This window comes from Choloepus didactylus, chromosome 17, assembly GCF_015220235.1.
Source record: "Choloepus didactylus isolate mChoDid1 chromosome 17, mChoDid1.pri, whole genome shotgun sequence".
NCBI lineage: Eukaryota > Metazoa > Chordata > Mammalia > Pilosa > Megalonychidae > Choloepus > Choloepus didactylus.
The window spans coordinates 58848501-58863146 of record NC_051323.1 but is presented as its reverse complement, the minus strand read 5'-3'; the positions used below and the strand labels follow the sequence as shown (position 1 = coordinate 58863146).

General features: G+C 38.6%; 1 protein-coding gene across 10 annotated transcripts in view; it reads left to right on the top strand.

Annotated features, from left to right (window-relative positions):
* Positions 1-14646, top strand: part of LTBP1 (latent transforming growth factor beta binding protein 1) — a 413770-nt gene that overhangs the window by 388705 nt on the left and 10419 nt on the right. For all 10 annotated transcript variants that reach the window (XM_037806447.1, XM_037806449.1, XM_037806448.1 and 7 more), the window contains 2 exons: positions 327-467; positions 1455-1625. In XM_037806447.1, the coding sequence (XP_037662375.1) occupies positions 327-467; positions 1455-1625 (312 nt within the window). The remainder of the gene's footprint in view (positions 1-326; positions 468-1454; positions 1626-14646) is intronic.

Genomic DNA, 14646 nt, shown 5'->3' with positions numbered 1-14646 from the left:
GCTGAAAAACAGCAAAAGGAAATAATTTTCAAACTATCATAAACAGGCATTTTATCTTAAATTTCTAAGCATATCCTGTTCATAGATGTTTTCTTTCCATATTTAATGTAAGCAACAGCAGTGGTAACGTTGCTTTTTCAATCAGTACAACTTATATTTTTATAGTTGGAGTGGTTCTCCTTTGGATGATGACATGTAGTTAGTTACAGTGTGGCAGCCTCTGGAGTCTGGACCCAATTTAACAATGTGTCAGGTTGGGTAAGTGTGTGAGGTACAACTGATGGCTGATTTTCTTTAGTTATGTTGTGTGTTTTTTTCCTGTTAAGATATGGATGAATGTCAGGACCCCAACAGTTGTATTGATGGCCAGTGTGTTAATACAGAAGGCTCTTATAACTGCTTCTGCACTCATCCAATGGTCCTGGATGCTTCAGAAAAAAAATGTATCCGACCAACTGAATCAAATGGTATGTTTGAGTATAAGGTGCAAACCTATGTCCAATTAAATATCATAAGATTTTCCTTTTTACTAACATGTAAACTAGGGGGAACTAGAAAGCCAGATTCCTTGGATATTTTGAAATAATTAAAATGCAATAGTAGTAGGAATGACAGTAAGATGCATGGTTATATCATCAGTATGTGGGAGATTGAGTACCCTGAACTTACTCATGTGATGGACAGAGGAAATACGGGGCAGCTGAGCACATGGAAGAGCTGGTCCTGCCTGAGGCTCCAGCGTACTCAGCCTTCACAGGCAGCTGAGGAAGCCGTAAGTTCACGGAAAGGCAACTGGTTTTGCTTGACTGGAGTGGAGGCCATGGATGATGGTGGGCAGAAGAGGCTGTGGACTATGACAAGGAGGTGGGGAACCCTGAGGCCCATTTTAGGATCCTTGTTCATCCCTGATTCCCTGCTGAAGGTTGGCGTAATTGACCAATCAATGGTCACATTCAATAGACTACTTTGGATGAAGTCAATTGAAAGGCAGAAAGGTTAGAATTAAAGACTTGAGGATGAAATGGCACTAGTCCGGGGCTCTGGCAGATGAAACAGGTGAGAAAGCATGAATCCAAAAACTGTAATGTAGAAAGAAATGGTAGGATTTGACGGAGGAGTAAATGTGAGAATAAAACACAGATTCGAAGGATGAGAAATCCATCAGAGTTATGAAGTATTGGCAAGATAGTCAGGCGTTTTATATAATCGTGGAAAGCTGTAGCGAGAAGGATTTAATTAGAATATGATGAGGTTGAATTTCAGCTGATGGAATGATACCCAGTTGGAGATGACAGAGGTTTGGTCCAAGGAAAGATCAGGCTAGAGTCAAACTTTTACTTGGAAGTCACTCTTAGAAATGGGGATGGAAACTTTGAGACTCACTGGCTTCCCCACAGTGTTTATGAAATAGGAATAACAGTGCAATTGTCGTGGAACTGTGTCTTCCCTTTCAGAACAAATTGAAGAAACCGATGTCTACCAGGATCTGTGCTGGGAACATCTGAGTGAGGAGTATGTGTGCAGCCGACCTCTTGTTGGCAAGCAGACCACCTACACCGAGTGCTGCTGTCTGTACGGCGAGGCCTGGGGCATGCAGTGTGCCCTCTGCCCCATGAAGGATTCAGGTGGGGTCCTACTCAGCTCCATGTGTGTGTGTGTGTGTGTGTGTGTGTAAGCAAAGGAAGAGCAGGATAGTATGACCATCTGGCTCCTGGTTTTCCTCCAGTCCGGAACCCATCATTAATTTTGAAACCCTCATTTCACTCTCCCAAAGAATGGTAAATGACCCAAAGAAATATAATGAAACTTGGCGATCAGTGGCATAGGTCTTTAGAATTTACATTTCTTGATATTTGCTTTTTCTATAATCCTTCACATTCCTTACAGGTTCAACTTAGAGCAAAAAAATAGTAAAGGAGAGACTATGGAAAATATCTTTATAGGTAACAGTCCAAATTTTTATGTCAGCCTCTTTGGGAGAGATATAAGAAAGAAATTGGAACAGTAAAGGAAGAAAGCAGGAAGGAAGTGAAAACCTTTTTGAACAACTGTCCTTTCATTTCAAATATTAGAGCTGAAGTTAAACCTTTGGTCAAATGGAAAAAGAGGGTCCCAAGCTCTTGGTTATTCCCTCTCCCAGCGGTGGAGGAGGCCCAGAAGGGGCTGACCCGGGCTCGCTGGCCGGGCTGTTTGGTGGCTGTTGCGTAGCACACCGACGGCTTAATTCTCTTCTCACCACCACAGCCACTGTTGCTCATTAAAGGAAAACACCCCAAAATGGTGTCATTTTGTCTTCGTAATGTCGATTTTTTAAAGTTAGAGAAGTAGCATGTGGGAATAAAGTGGAAGTTTTTAATGAGCATATTCTTCACAATGGGCTAGAGGAAAAGAACTGCTTGAACAGAGGCAATGCGTTGAGTTTTAATTAATTCAATTAGAATATTCTTTCCAAGCTCTTTCATACATTAGCTTTGCAGCTTAGAAATAACATAAGGCCAATGTAGCCTAAAAAGTAAATATTTATAAATGCCATAAAAAGAAAAGGAATAGCAAAGGATAAAGATCAAATGCATAAAGAAATAGATGACAACGGTGGCAGCCCAGAATTGGACAGACAGGCGGGGCCCGGAATTCAGTGCTGCGCACCCCTGCTGTGTGACAAGGATAGAACAGCTTCACCCTGGGGTGTGCAATGGAGATGGCTGGGCCCATCTGGTTGCTTGTTGGGAGGACTGGGAGGACGTACACAGAGCAGACATAGAGGAAGTGGCATAATTATCAGCTCTGGTTTGTCCCTGTCCCTGGAAGACAGATACTGCGTGTTGGAGAAAGTGAAATCAGCAAGAAGGGAGTTACAACGTGGCTTGAGTGATCTTTTCACTGTGCTCTAATCCCTCAGTTCCTTTTTACTTATGCAGTGCTTTTTATTATTTAATTTTTTCAAAAACGACAGGTATTCCTTCCAAAAAATTAAAATAACCAAGATATTATGTCCCCCTTCACCCACCCCATCACAATTGAACTCTGCTCTTTAAAAATATCTGCTCTTAACAGTTTGTTTTTTATCACCCTAGCCTTTTGTCCGCATATTAGTTATTGCTATATATGTGTATTTATATTGGTTATTGTTATGTATTTATATTTAAATAGAATATTTAAAATGTATATCCATACCATCAATCTAGGGAACACTGTTTTGTGGTTGTTACATTCTCCAGCATTTATGAAATTTGAGGCATCTTACAGTCGATGGCATCTTGTACCAATGGCTACAAGCTGGTTTTTCACATTTTAACATCTTTTAAATCAGGATGCATTTTATGATCTGTGGCATCTGAGAACTGATGTCATGTTCTAACTTTTCAGTGCCTGCACAGAATCAATTTTATTAATACACCTTGGTTTATTTGGTAACTCCTCTAGTACTACACATTTGGGTTATTCCATATCACTGCTGACCCCACCCACTCTGACCTTGATTTTCCTATCATAAACACTGCTGTGGTGCACCTCCATGTGTACATTTTACATGTACCTGCAGGAGTGACTTAGAAAAAAAATTGTTCCAAATGAAAATACTGGATCAAGACGTATGTGCATTTTAAATTTATTATATTACCCTCCAAAAATATTTTGTAAATATACACTTGCATTGTCAGTGTTTGATATGCCCCTTTCCTCATATGCTTAAACCACTGGATTGTTTCCATCAGATGGGTAAAAGGGTATTTTACATGCATTTCCCTCTTCCTGGTGAACTTGGGTGTCTTTTCCGTGTTTATGAGTGATTTGTATTTCTTCATCAGTGAATTGTTGTTCATATCCTTTGCCATTTTTGTTTGGCCCTGTGTCTTTTTCTTGATTTATAGGAGCTTGGCACATATTCTGCTGACAATGCTAACATTTGGGCTAGGGTATGCTTTTTTGTGTAATCTCCTGTTGGAAATGTTCTGCATGTATTTGCATTTTACTCTGTCCCTGTCCTGATCCCATAATACTAAGTATTTACTTTGTGTGAATCTGACAGCACAGTGCTTTTGGACACCAAATTTAATTGACCAGTTTTCAAAAAGAATATTCAAATATTCTGCTGTTAGTAGTAAAGTTTCAAATATTACACCAATTATTTTCAGCTGAGATTCAAGGAAACAAATTTTTAAATGTAAATTTTAACAAATACATGTGAACAAATATATACTACTCGATATTTTTAGGAAGATGGAGGGTATCAGGAAGAAAAACTGTGTAAGTTCACAAAAAAGATTTAGCATTATTGCTACACTCTTTCTAGTTTGCATATGCACAGTGGTTATGATAAATTTACCATAAATTCTGTCCCCCAAATCTCTAATGCACGTGGTCAAGCTAGTTCTCAAAATTAGTGGTATTCATTCTTTTATTCTTAATCAAGTGAATTATTACTTTAACCATAAATATAAATTCATTAACATCAAAGATGCTGGGAGGATTGGTTGGGAGAGAACGACTACTTAGGCTCTTGAGGTATCTGTGAAGGACCTCAGGGTTCCAGAAAGTACATGTCCTAAGTGCATCAGTTAGAGTATAGGAATCAGCTGGGTAGCCCAGGAGTATTTCTTTTACATCCTTAAAATTATGGACCTCATGCTAGACTTAGGGATCATCTCTTCTGAATTCAGAGAGAAGTCTACAGAGAAGTTGAGTGGCTTTGCCAGATGCTCATTGGCATCATGTGTATTAGCACCTGATCTCGTTAGGACCACTCCAGGGGGTCCTCAGACTGCACTAGCACAGTTCTAGAGATGTTCTAGAGACATCCTACAGCATCTGACTTTATTTCGGTAAAACCTTCTATAATGCTGTTAGTTATTAATTTTTTAAAGAGGAGACGATCTAAATTTTCAAACTGGCTTGCTAATAATCTCTGCCATCAGACCTTTAAATGTGCTGTCCATGAGAATGTTGACAGTTGAGAAGAGCCACATTGTCTATCTGTTAATATAAGCACTGGATAATCCGGTCCTGTCGGGCCCCAAAGCTTCCAGTTTTTCTAAGAGTGCAGCACTGCTTTGGGGAACAATTAGGTACTGATGGAAACAGTGCTGGAGGAATTTGAGAAATAAATCACACTACTTGTCATCAGCTTTGAGCATCGACGTGCAGTGTAAAGTAAAGCTTTGGCTCAAGAGAAGACTGTCACACTTCTGGTCCAGTAGGTCATGGGTACTAATTCTTGCTAAGGTAGCAACTACCTCTGAAAATGCTGGTAGCGGAGGAGGTAGGAGTGGCTCCTTAAACAGTGTTCTCTGATATGAGATGGCATCTCATGGATTGGTACCAGGTCAATGAGTGGGGAGAGATGGATTGCATCAGGGTGACTTTGCATCAGGACAATTGCTTCATTGTAGAATTTAGTACCTTTCTGGGGCCACTTGGGATCCCACTTCAACCCCTAACTAAAGCCTCTGAGCCCAGATGCCAGGCACTGGGAGAGGATTCTGGATTCTTCACGGTGACATTGCAGAGGCAAGAGCGGACAGTTTGTTGGATGTGGCTATGTAGCCACAGCCTCCCCCCTAGGTCTCCGGAGGCCTCAGTTCCCCCCCTTCTCTCTCCTGCCTTCTCTTCCTCTCCTTCGCCTTTCACAGCACCTTCTGATGCTGCCTGCTCTTAAAATGCTTTTGGTGGCTGAACTGCTCTGAGAGGACCCTCAAATTTTAGTACTTACCATGATGTCATTCCAGCCTTGGAGAGAAAAGGCTGTTTGCAAAACAAAGCCATGAAAAGCAAACCATTGTATCCCGATCATAAGTGAAAGAGGGTGGTCATGATTCATAGAGTTATCAGAACTTCGAGATCTTTGGTGGATATGGAGCTTATTGGAATATGATTTTCTGTAGCTTGGTTTTCTGGGATTCAGCTATGATAACAAATGAGAGCTAACACTTGCATAGCACAGTGCCAGGCTCTGTTCTAAGTGTTTTGCATCTATTTAGGTGTTTAATTCTCCAAACCATTCTGTGCAGAGGTGGATAATTACCTCTTTTTTTTTCCTGGAAGAGAAAATGAGGCACAGAAAGGTGGTTGCCTGCCATGGTCACACAGCAGTAAGTGACAGATTCAAACCCAGGCATTCTGGCTCCAGGTTTTTTACCCTTAACCTCTGCAGTGTAGCTCCAGGCCCTTTCTTGCCAAGATCTCAAAGCACATCTCAAATAAGTAGTATTCCTTAGAATTAAAAAGTAACGATAAAGTGCAGAATTAAATTTTTAAGTCTCATGCATTGTGTGCTAAAGATTAAAAAACTACAAGTTTTAGAGCGAGATGGTGAGTGTACAAAATTAGGGACCGTGTCTCATCAACGACGTATCCCCAGATTCTAGAACAGTGGTGGGCATAATAATACACATGAGATTAACAATGAATTAAAGCAAGTAAATAACTCGCAGGAAATAAAACTGTTGGTGATGTCTAGCACTTATCTAAAATGAATTTTTGTGTGTGTGCTTGTAACTTTTTATTGTTTTTTTTTTAAATTGAATTTTCTCATGGAAATAACCTGTTGATCTGCAAATGAAAGAAAATTAGGCACATTTGAACACTGGAACCTAAAGTGTCCAGGATCACAGTATCTGTGGTTATCTTGTTAAAATAATTAGACTTATTATAAGTAAACTGAACATAAAGACTTGATACAGTCTTGATCTAAAACTCTGAAGTTACGGAATTTTCTTGCTGGGGCCCCAGTATATTGGGAGAGTGCCCCCTATTGGTGATCCTAAATACTACATTGTAGCTGATAAATTGTGGAAAATAGTGTACAGCCAGTTTTAAAATGAGGCATTATCTGTAGATCCTATTATCCTATGTCTAAGCCATATTTTTAAGCAAAGTGTAGAACACCTGTTTAGTAAAGTACCATTTGCATAAAAAGGGGGGCATATCTAGCTAGGGTGAGTATTTCTGTTTATAAATCTATCTCCTTTTTACTCTTTGAACTTTTTAAACATGTACATGTTCATCTTCTTCAAAATAAATAATATTTTTAAATTGCCAAGTGAAAGCTACAACTCCTAAATGTTATAGGGAAAGAAGGCTCATGAGCTTTAGATAAGAAGTCAGAATACTCCCAGCTCTGCAAATTACTCTTTGTCACTTTGTTTCCTCATCATATATATTAAGAGAAGAGTCTAACTAGGATTTAAAGTCTCTCAGGGCAGAGATGATGCGCATTTTGTTGTCATCGCATCCCTGTATGTGTGTGTTAATGAATGGTGAATAAAAGAACAAATGGATTTTGTTTTATATCTGTTGAATAAAACAAGAAAAGCACAAAGACATGCTCTAAATTGGCACTTAGTGGGTGTCTGTTAAATAAAACCATGTCATTATTATCTAACTTCCTTCATTGTAGGTAGACTATAATAATATAGGGAATGGAAAGAGTTTGTATGGGTTTGTTCATACTCCTTTGTATAATAATTATTCTCACCACACATCTTATGGTTTAGAAGAAGAGATCATTAAATTATCTGAAGTGAAGGCTGAATTATTTATAGCTTACTTATTTTCAATGTTAGTTAAATTTTTTACATATTCCTTCCTTCATTTAATTATTTACTAAGCACCTACTGTGTACAAGGCAAAAAATTTTGAAACAGTTGTACAGTTTATATTTATATTAAATGTAAAATAAAATTCAGTTCTGCAAAACTAACATAATATGCAGTTAACCAATACTAAATGAGTATAGTTTGATCCTAAATATTGTGTCTTAAATGCACAAATGATAACCTTATTTAACAAATTCACCATTTGCTAGAATACAGAATTTTAAAATAACTTCGTAAAATTAATCGACTCCAGTTTTTTTACATAGTTTTACAAAAGTAAAAGAATTTGGCATCTGTCTTTAAACAATTGAGTTAATGATTTCTTCCATATCAATACCAGGCTCCTATGTGTTTCCAAACATCTCAGTGTAAAAAGTCTCAGTACCCTGGGAGGTGTGAAGGAAGACAGGGATTTTGACTCATGGACTAAATTTGAAAAAATATCTTAACTGGACTATAGTTGCAAAAAGCCTTTCGGCAGTCATGGTTTAAAGGCTTTTCCAAGAAATAGGTTTCCAAAGAATGCTGCTAATAACTTTGGAAGATTCTACATGTGAGACACAGTGAGTGGTCCCCGCCTTTGGTGGGGCAACCCAGGGACCTCATTCTGCCTTTAGCAGTGGTTTTGTCAATTGCATTGGACAAGTTACTTCAATTTCCTTTCACCAAAATTGAGAATGGTTCTGTGAAGTTATGATAACTGACACTCTCTGAGTAGGAGAGCCTTTATCATTTTGATCATAAGTCTTGAGCACTGTGATTAAAGAAAGTAGCTGTTAATCAACGGTAAGGGAGAATTAAAATCAAACTGGAAAGCTATAAAAGGTGTATTACGAGGCCAAGTGGCTGCCATGTCTGCACACAGTTATGTGTACACTCTTACAAAGGATGTATTCTAAAGAGGTAAGTGGCCAATTCTTGGTATCCATGAAACTTGGTTGAATTGGATGCCATGTGTAATGGCATGTAAGCGATTTATACTGTTTCCCATTGGAAAGAGTCTTTAATTTATTTAGAAAGCTTCCCCCCACAATTAAAAAAAAAATAAGGTGAAAATGATTTTCCTACCACAGCAGGATTGCTTGCACGATAAAATCAGCAGTGAATTATGCACATACAGCTTTGTGATCTGATGTGATCATTCCATTAGTTTCCTCATTTATAAAATGGGCATAACAACAATACCTGGCTCAAAGGATTGTTTGCAGGTTAAGTGTGGTAATGCAGGCTGGGCGTTTGGCATTTAGTAAATGCTCCATGGGTGTCAGTGATCAAAATAAATCATATCCTGTTCCAGGAAATGAGTGGAGCTAATGCTTATTCCACACTGCTGACTTCTTATTCAGTGTTAGAAATCTCTTTGAAAGGAGGCAAGAACCAAAGTCAAATGAAGGATAGGAGGGAGTTCCAGAACTAGCAAGACCCCAATACCCCTGTGGCTTGCCCTGCTCCTCCAGGCTGTTAGGCTGCCAGTGTACGTTTTAATGACTGAGGGAGCCTTTATTCATGGAAAATACCATGTAAAATTAGGTTCAAAATTATTCAGTGTTTCCAATTATTAAATGTTAAAACCTAAATTTTTCCTAAGGATTTCAGTTCAATTTATACATTTTGTCATTTACAAAGCCAGTAATTTTATAAAAAATAAGAGCAATTTCACTTTTTGGATTAATGTTTGTATGTCTCAAGTGGCACAGACTAAACTCCTCTTAAGAGTTATATATACATATATATACACATATATACATATATATACACATATATGTAAACTTTGTTAACTAAATTCTCTTAAACACTTTGCTCTCCATTTATAAATTTTATGTGTTTGATTTTCTCTCATGCATTTTCTATACCTAAGAGGCCAGTCCTTCAATCCTAATAAGCATTTTCTTCCTAAGTATTTAAGCAGCTCTTACAAAGCTAGTGAATCAAACTTTGAAATGCAACAAATTGAGTTTCCTTATCAATTTAAATCCTGTTTACCAGCCTAATCAAATTATGGTAATTCTCATTCAACTTAAAACCGTAAAATATAAAATCAGTGATGTTTCAAGTTGAAAACACAGGCTTTTCTGTCAGGTTCTTTATTATATGATTCTCTTAAACGTTACAGGCATTTAATGTAATGATAAACCTTCAAAATCCAAGTATTAGTAGTCTAAGCTTAATCTACTTCAGTATCTCTGTAGCAGAATTACTGTTTAGGCCAGTTACTGGATAGAAAAATTAATATCTTGATTCAATTACTTATCAGTTGGAAAATTGAGACCAAGACGGGGGCTTGCACACTCACAGTCTGATTCTGCCCAGCCATCCGTGGGGGCGTACAGCATGTTCTTGTCGTTTCCATGTCTTTAGTTTCCCAACCTGCTTCCTGGGGGTCTTTCAAGTCACCTGTACCCCTCTTCTGTTGACTGTCCAGCAAAAACGCAACACCACACCCCTGCTCCCAGCTTGCAGCCACTTGCCTTCACCACTTAACCCACAATTCTAACCATTTTTAACTTTTTTATTGAAGTGTAATTCATAACAGAAAACGACACAAAACGTAAACGTAGCACTCCACGACTTATCAAAAAGCTCACCAGAAACCCCCTTAGGCACCTTTTCAATCACAAATCCCTCCCTCTTCCCAAAGATACCCATTCACTTGAATTTCAATGCATCATTTAATTTGTCCATCTTTGAATTTTATATGAAATATATGTGTTCTTGAGAGTCACACACCTATGTACTTGTAGTTCATTTTCACTGCTGTATCCAGTTTTGAAAAGAGCCACATTCCGAATTCTGAGATCAGTCCTGCCCACGGACTGGAGCACTAAACTTCCCGTTTAGTGGAGGCCAGTCTAGTGCTGTCCTCCGTGGCTGCAAACCCATGTTCCCCTCCGAGTGGATCCCTGCATTACTTCCGGCACCACAGACTCAGCCTGGGCTGGATTTGTCACCTGTCAGGACTTGCACAAAGGTTCTTAGCGCCTCCCAATGTCTTCTGGCCAGACTCGCTCCTTAGCATTTTTTGGCTCCTTCCCGTGGTAGAAACCCCAGATCTTGGCAGTTGTTGAACATTGTGTTAACAGCATTCGGTTTCACCTCCCGCCTGTCCTTCCTCTTTTCTTGGCTCCCAGATTCTAATCTACCTTTTATGGGCTCACTTGCCCAAGAATGAGAATAACCAAGCCCCAGGCTTCCTCTCCTGCCGCCCCAAGGGTGAGTGGCCCTAAGTTGCTGCTGGAACCTCCTGGCCTGTCTCTCTGTGTGTAACCTAGCTCTCTGACCCGTGTCAAATCTCTGATGTGTGGTCAAGAGAGGAAGGAAGAGAAGAGAAAAGATGAGGAGAAGGACATAACTGGAAATTGAAGAGGAGAAAGCATTTCCAAAGGTAGAAAGTAAACTAAAATTGACTTTTAGAAAGCTCATTTAGAGGAAATAATTGGCATTTTATGTACTTTCCCCAGCCCCCACTACCATCCTATACAAAAAGGCACACACTTGAGGGCTTTAATTGCCAGTTTGCAGCTTAATGATTGGGAGAAAAGTGACTAAAAAGTGCCCAGAAAACTATCAGATTCTTGTCTCTGTTTATACCAATCTGACAGCAGAAGCTAGGGAGGTAATTGTTTTGCTCAGCAAGAGTAGCCTTAAGAAAAAACAATGAGGCCTTCTTTACACATACATCTGAGCTTCAAGTCTCAGTGGCCAGCAGAGCTGTTGTGCACAGTTGTCTTCATTGTGCACTGCTCAACCCTAGGGAATGCCAAGGAAAGCCTAAGAAATCACTGCCAAAAGTAAGAGTTACTGGGACTGTATCTGAGTGTGAACAGATCGGGAGGGGGATAAAAACAGGAGAACCATCTCAGATACAGGTAAATAGCAATATATGAGGAAAACATAAAACAGAGATCTTAAAATAGTTGCAGTTTTTTTTTGCTTTGCAGTGGTGTCGTATTTCCCGTGATTGAATGGAATACATATTCATGAATAATGATATTGACTGCATTGAATTGTTATTTTTTATATTACATTAATTACCTAGACTTTGCTTTTAAATGATGATAGTGGATGCAGTGGTATATCTTTGTTATTTTTAAACCTTGAAATCTACCCTTCTAAATATTCATCAGAGTTTTGAACAAATATTAGTACTGCTTTTTCTGCCTCAAAACTTAAGAAAAAATAAGCAATTTTAAAATACTGTACTTGAAAATACAATTTTCTTTACCCTTGTGGTTTAATAATTTATTGTTTTTAGTAAAAGAAAACTTTGCATTTTGAAAATTTATCCTGACTTGAGTTTTGGAACATTATTAAAGTTCTCTGGACTTCAGTTTCCTCAGCAGAGAAATGAATGGGAAGATTACACTATTCTTGCATATAGTTTGCTAAGTCCATGATTTTCAGGAACTCTGAAAAGCATTGAGGTGTAAGCGCCACCTAAGACGCCAACGGCGCCATCTAGTGGTGATTACCTCATATTGCAGTTTCTAGTCGGACAAATTCTCCCAAGATTGTTGCAGCCTAATAGTAAAAAATGTTTTCTATTCAAATCGTAATATAGGTAAGCTAAAAAGGACCTGTAGAGATCAACCTGTCTTGCTTTCTTTTTTTACCAGTTTAAAGTAGAAAGGTTTGATGAATTCTAGATTTAATATGTAAAAAACAGTTTCCCTTTATTTTTAAGTGCACTCTTAGCTCCTATTTTTAGATAGCTCTGAATTGGTTAATGCAAAAAAAAAAAAAAAAAATGCAGAAAGCAAAATGTGTGCCTTACATATAATGCTTATTTTTCCTATTGGTGATTTCTCAGATTATTACTTTGGTGGTACCTAAAGTACAAGAAAGGGGAAATGAAAGGTTTCTCTGTCCTTGCAGTTGAAAAAAATAAAGTGGATTAGTTTAGAAAATGAACATGTTGAACTTTTCTATTTGCCTCTCTGTTTATTGTTTGCCTTATATTACTCAGTCTTGTCTCTTATCAAATATTAGCAGTTACCTCATTTCTAATGTCCTTTGAGATTGGCTGAATGTGAGGCTTAATGATGTATTTCCAAACTCCAAGATGCTTAGAAATAGGAGGAACCTTTCATGCAATCCCTATTAAGAAATACATAAATTATCAATCATTACATGAAGCTTTTCGTGTGTGGCATAATTTAATATTATTACAAGCATATAAATTTCAAATCCAGGTTTTAGAATACAAAGGGACCCTCTTTTTTTTTTTTTTTTTTTTTTTTTTTTTTTTTTGGCATTCATACCTGACAAATCTCCTTCTTCAATTCGAGTCTGGCTAAATAAGCAGCAATCTGAAGGGAAACGCTGTGAAAGATGGAGCTTCGGGGGGCAACACTAGGTGAAGGTTAGGGGTAACAGAACTTGCGGTCTGTGGCCCTTGGGTTTCCTTAGAACATTAGCGTTTACTGGAGTCCCACAGAATGTAAACCCTGCCAAGACTTTAGGCTTCATTACTTCCCTGCCTTCAACAAGTACAATTTAATTGAACATTAAGCAATTTGATCTCTTTCACCTAATAAATCGAGCAAATTCAATAAGCATAACTCCTGCTAATGACAGCGCTGACCTCGGTGGAACTGAGCTCATCAGCATTCTTGGTTATGGCTTTCCCTGGAATTTTAGACACAGATGTTTACGGCTGAGCTAAACACTTACCTGATGCTCACGGACAGGGGGTGTATTTAATAATTTTCTTCTCAGGGTTTCCGATGGGACAGCTGTGGAGTAGAAAGACCATAATTTGCAGACAGAGCAACCCAGGTTCAAATCCCTCCCTTAACCCAGGGCAGGTTAGCTCTAAGCCAATAACTTCCTAGGGTTGTTCTGAGATTTAAATGAAATTATGTATGCAAAGCACACAGTGTCTGGCACATATTAGCTTTTGTAAACTGTTTCCAACTGTTCTTTATTTAGAGTCTGGCAGGGATCTATAGTAGCCAGCCACTTGCATGGTGACTTTGGTTTCTGTTATGCTTTCTAATCCATTAAATATGCCTGGGATTCTCTCTGAATTCCCTTCCCTCGCTTCTTCAGCCCGTTGCCCTTCTTCCTACACATTTTCGCTCCAAGGTGACGCCTCTCCCAGCTCTCCCAGGCAGACTTGAGTCATTCACCACTTCTGTTGTCCGCATAATCTGTCAAACTTGTCACAGTGTGCCGCCATTTTATCCTTCCTTTTTCCCAAATCTCACCCTGCCCATGGATTCTCAGCCTCTGGTTGAATGAATGAATGAATCAATCAATCAATCATGGAATGAAACAATGAATGAATCATTTTTAATCTCACCAAGGCAGAGAACCATAATCCTTTTTGATATATGAAGAAACTGAGGCTCAAAGAAAAGTGTCTGGTCCAAGGAACTTGGTACTAAAGAAGCCAGGAACTAAAACCCAAGTCTTCCTACCCCAAGTCCTTTCTCTGTTTATTGTACCAACTTTTCTCTCACAAATCAGCAAGTTTTACTATCTGGGAAGCAGAGTTATTTCCTATTTACCAGGGACTGTGGGTAAGAATGTATTCTCTAAGAAAGAACCTAAGAAGGGCAGGCACCCAAACAGATGTCGAATTCCACAGTGTTGTGCAAATACCAAGAATCCTTTCTTTTGCATTCTTTTTTCTATCATCAGTACTGGGTGGAGTGTTCTGTAAATGATCAATATCTTTCTGATTTCATGGATTTTAGTAACTTCAGTTTGTTGGTTTTTTTTAAGTGCCTTATTATAATGCCATCTCAACAGGCATTGGGGGTAAATGTCCATTCCATTTTCCCTGTTGCTGTCTGCCATCTCCTGGTGTGTGTGAATGTAGGCATGTTTTCCAAGCAGCATCATCAATTAATAATACATGTTTAAACCTGTAAGACACCTGGTCTAGGATAGACTCATTTTTCTTGATGCATAAGAATTGGTTGTTGTTTATCCTATATTTGAAAACAATGCCATTCCAAACATGAGAGCGCTGCATTTTTAGCCCTGTTGTGCATAGAATGAAATGCAGGTTCTTTTTCATTTCTAAAAGCAGCTGAATTTAATCTGTGTC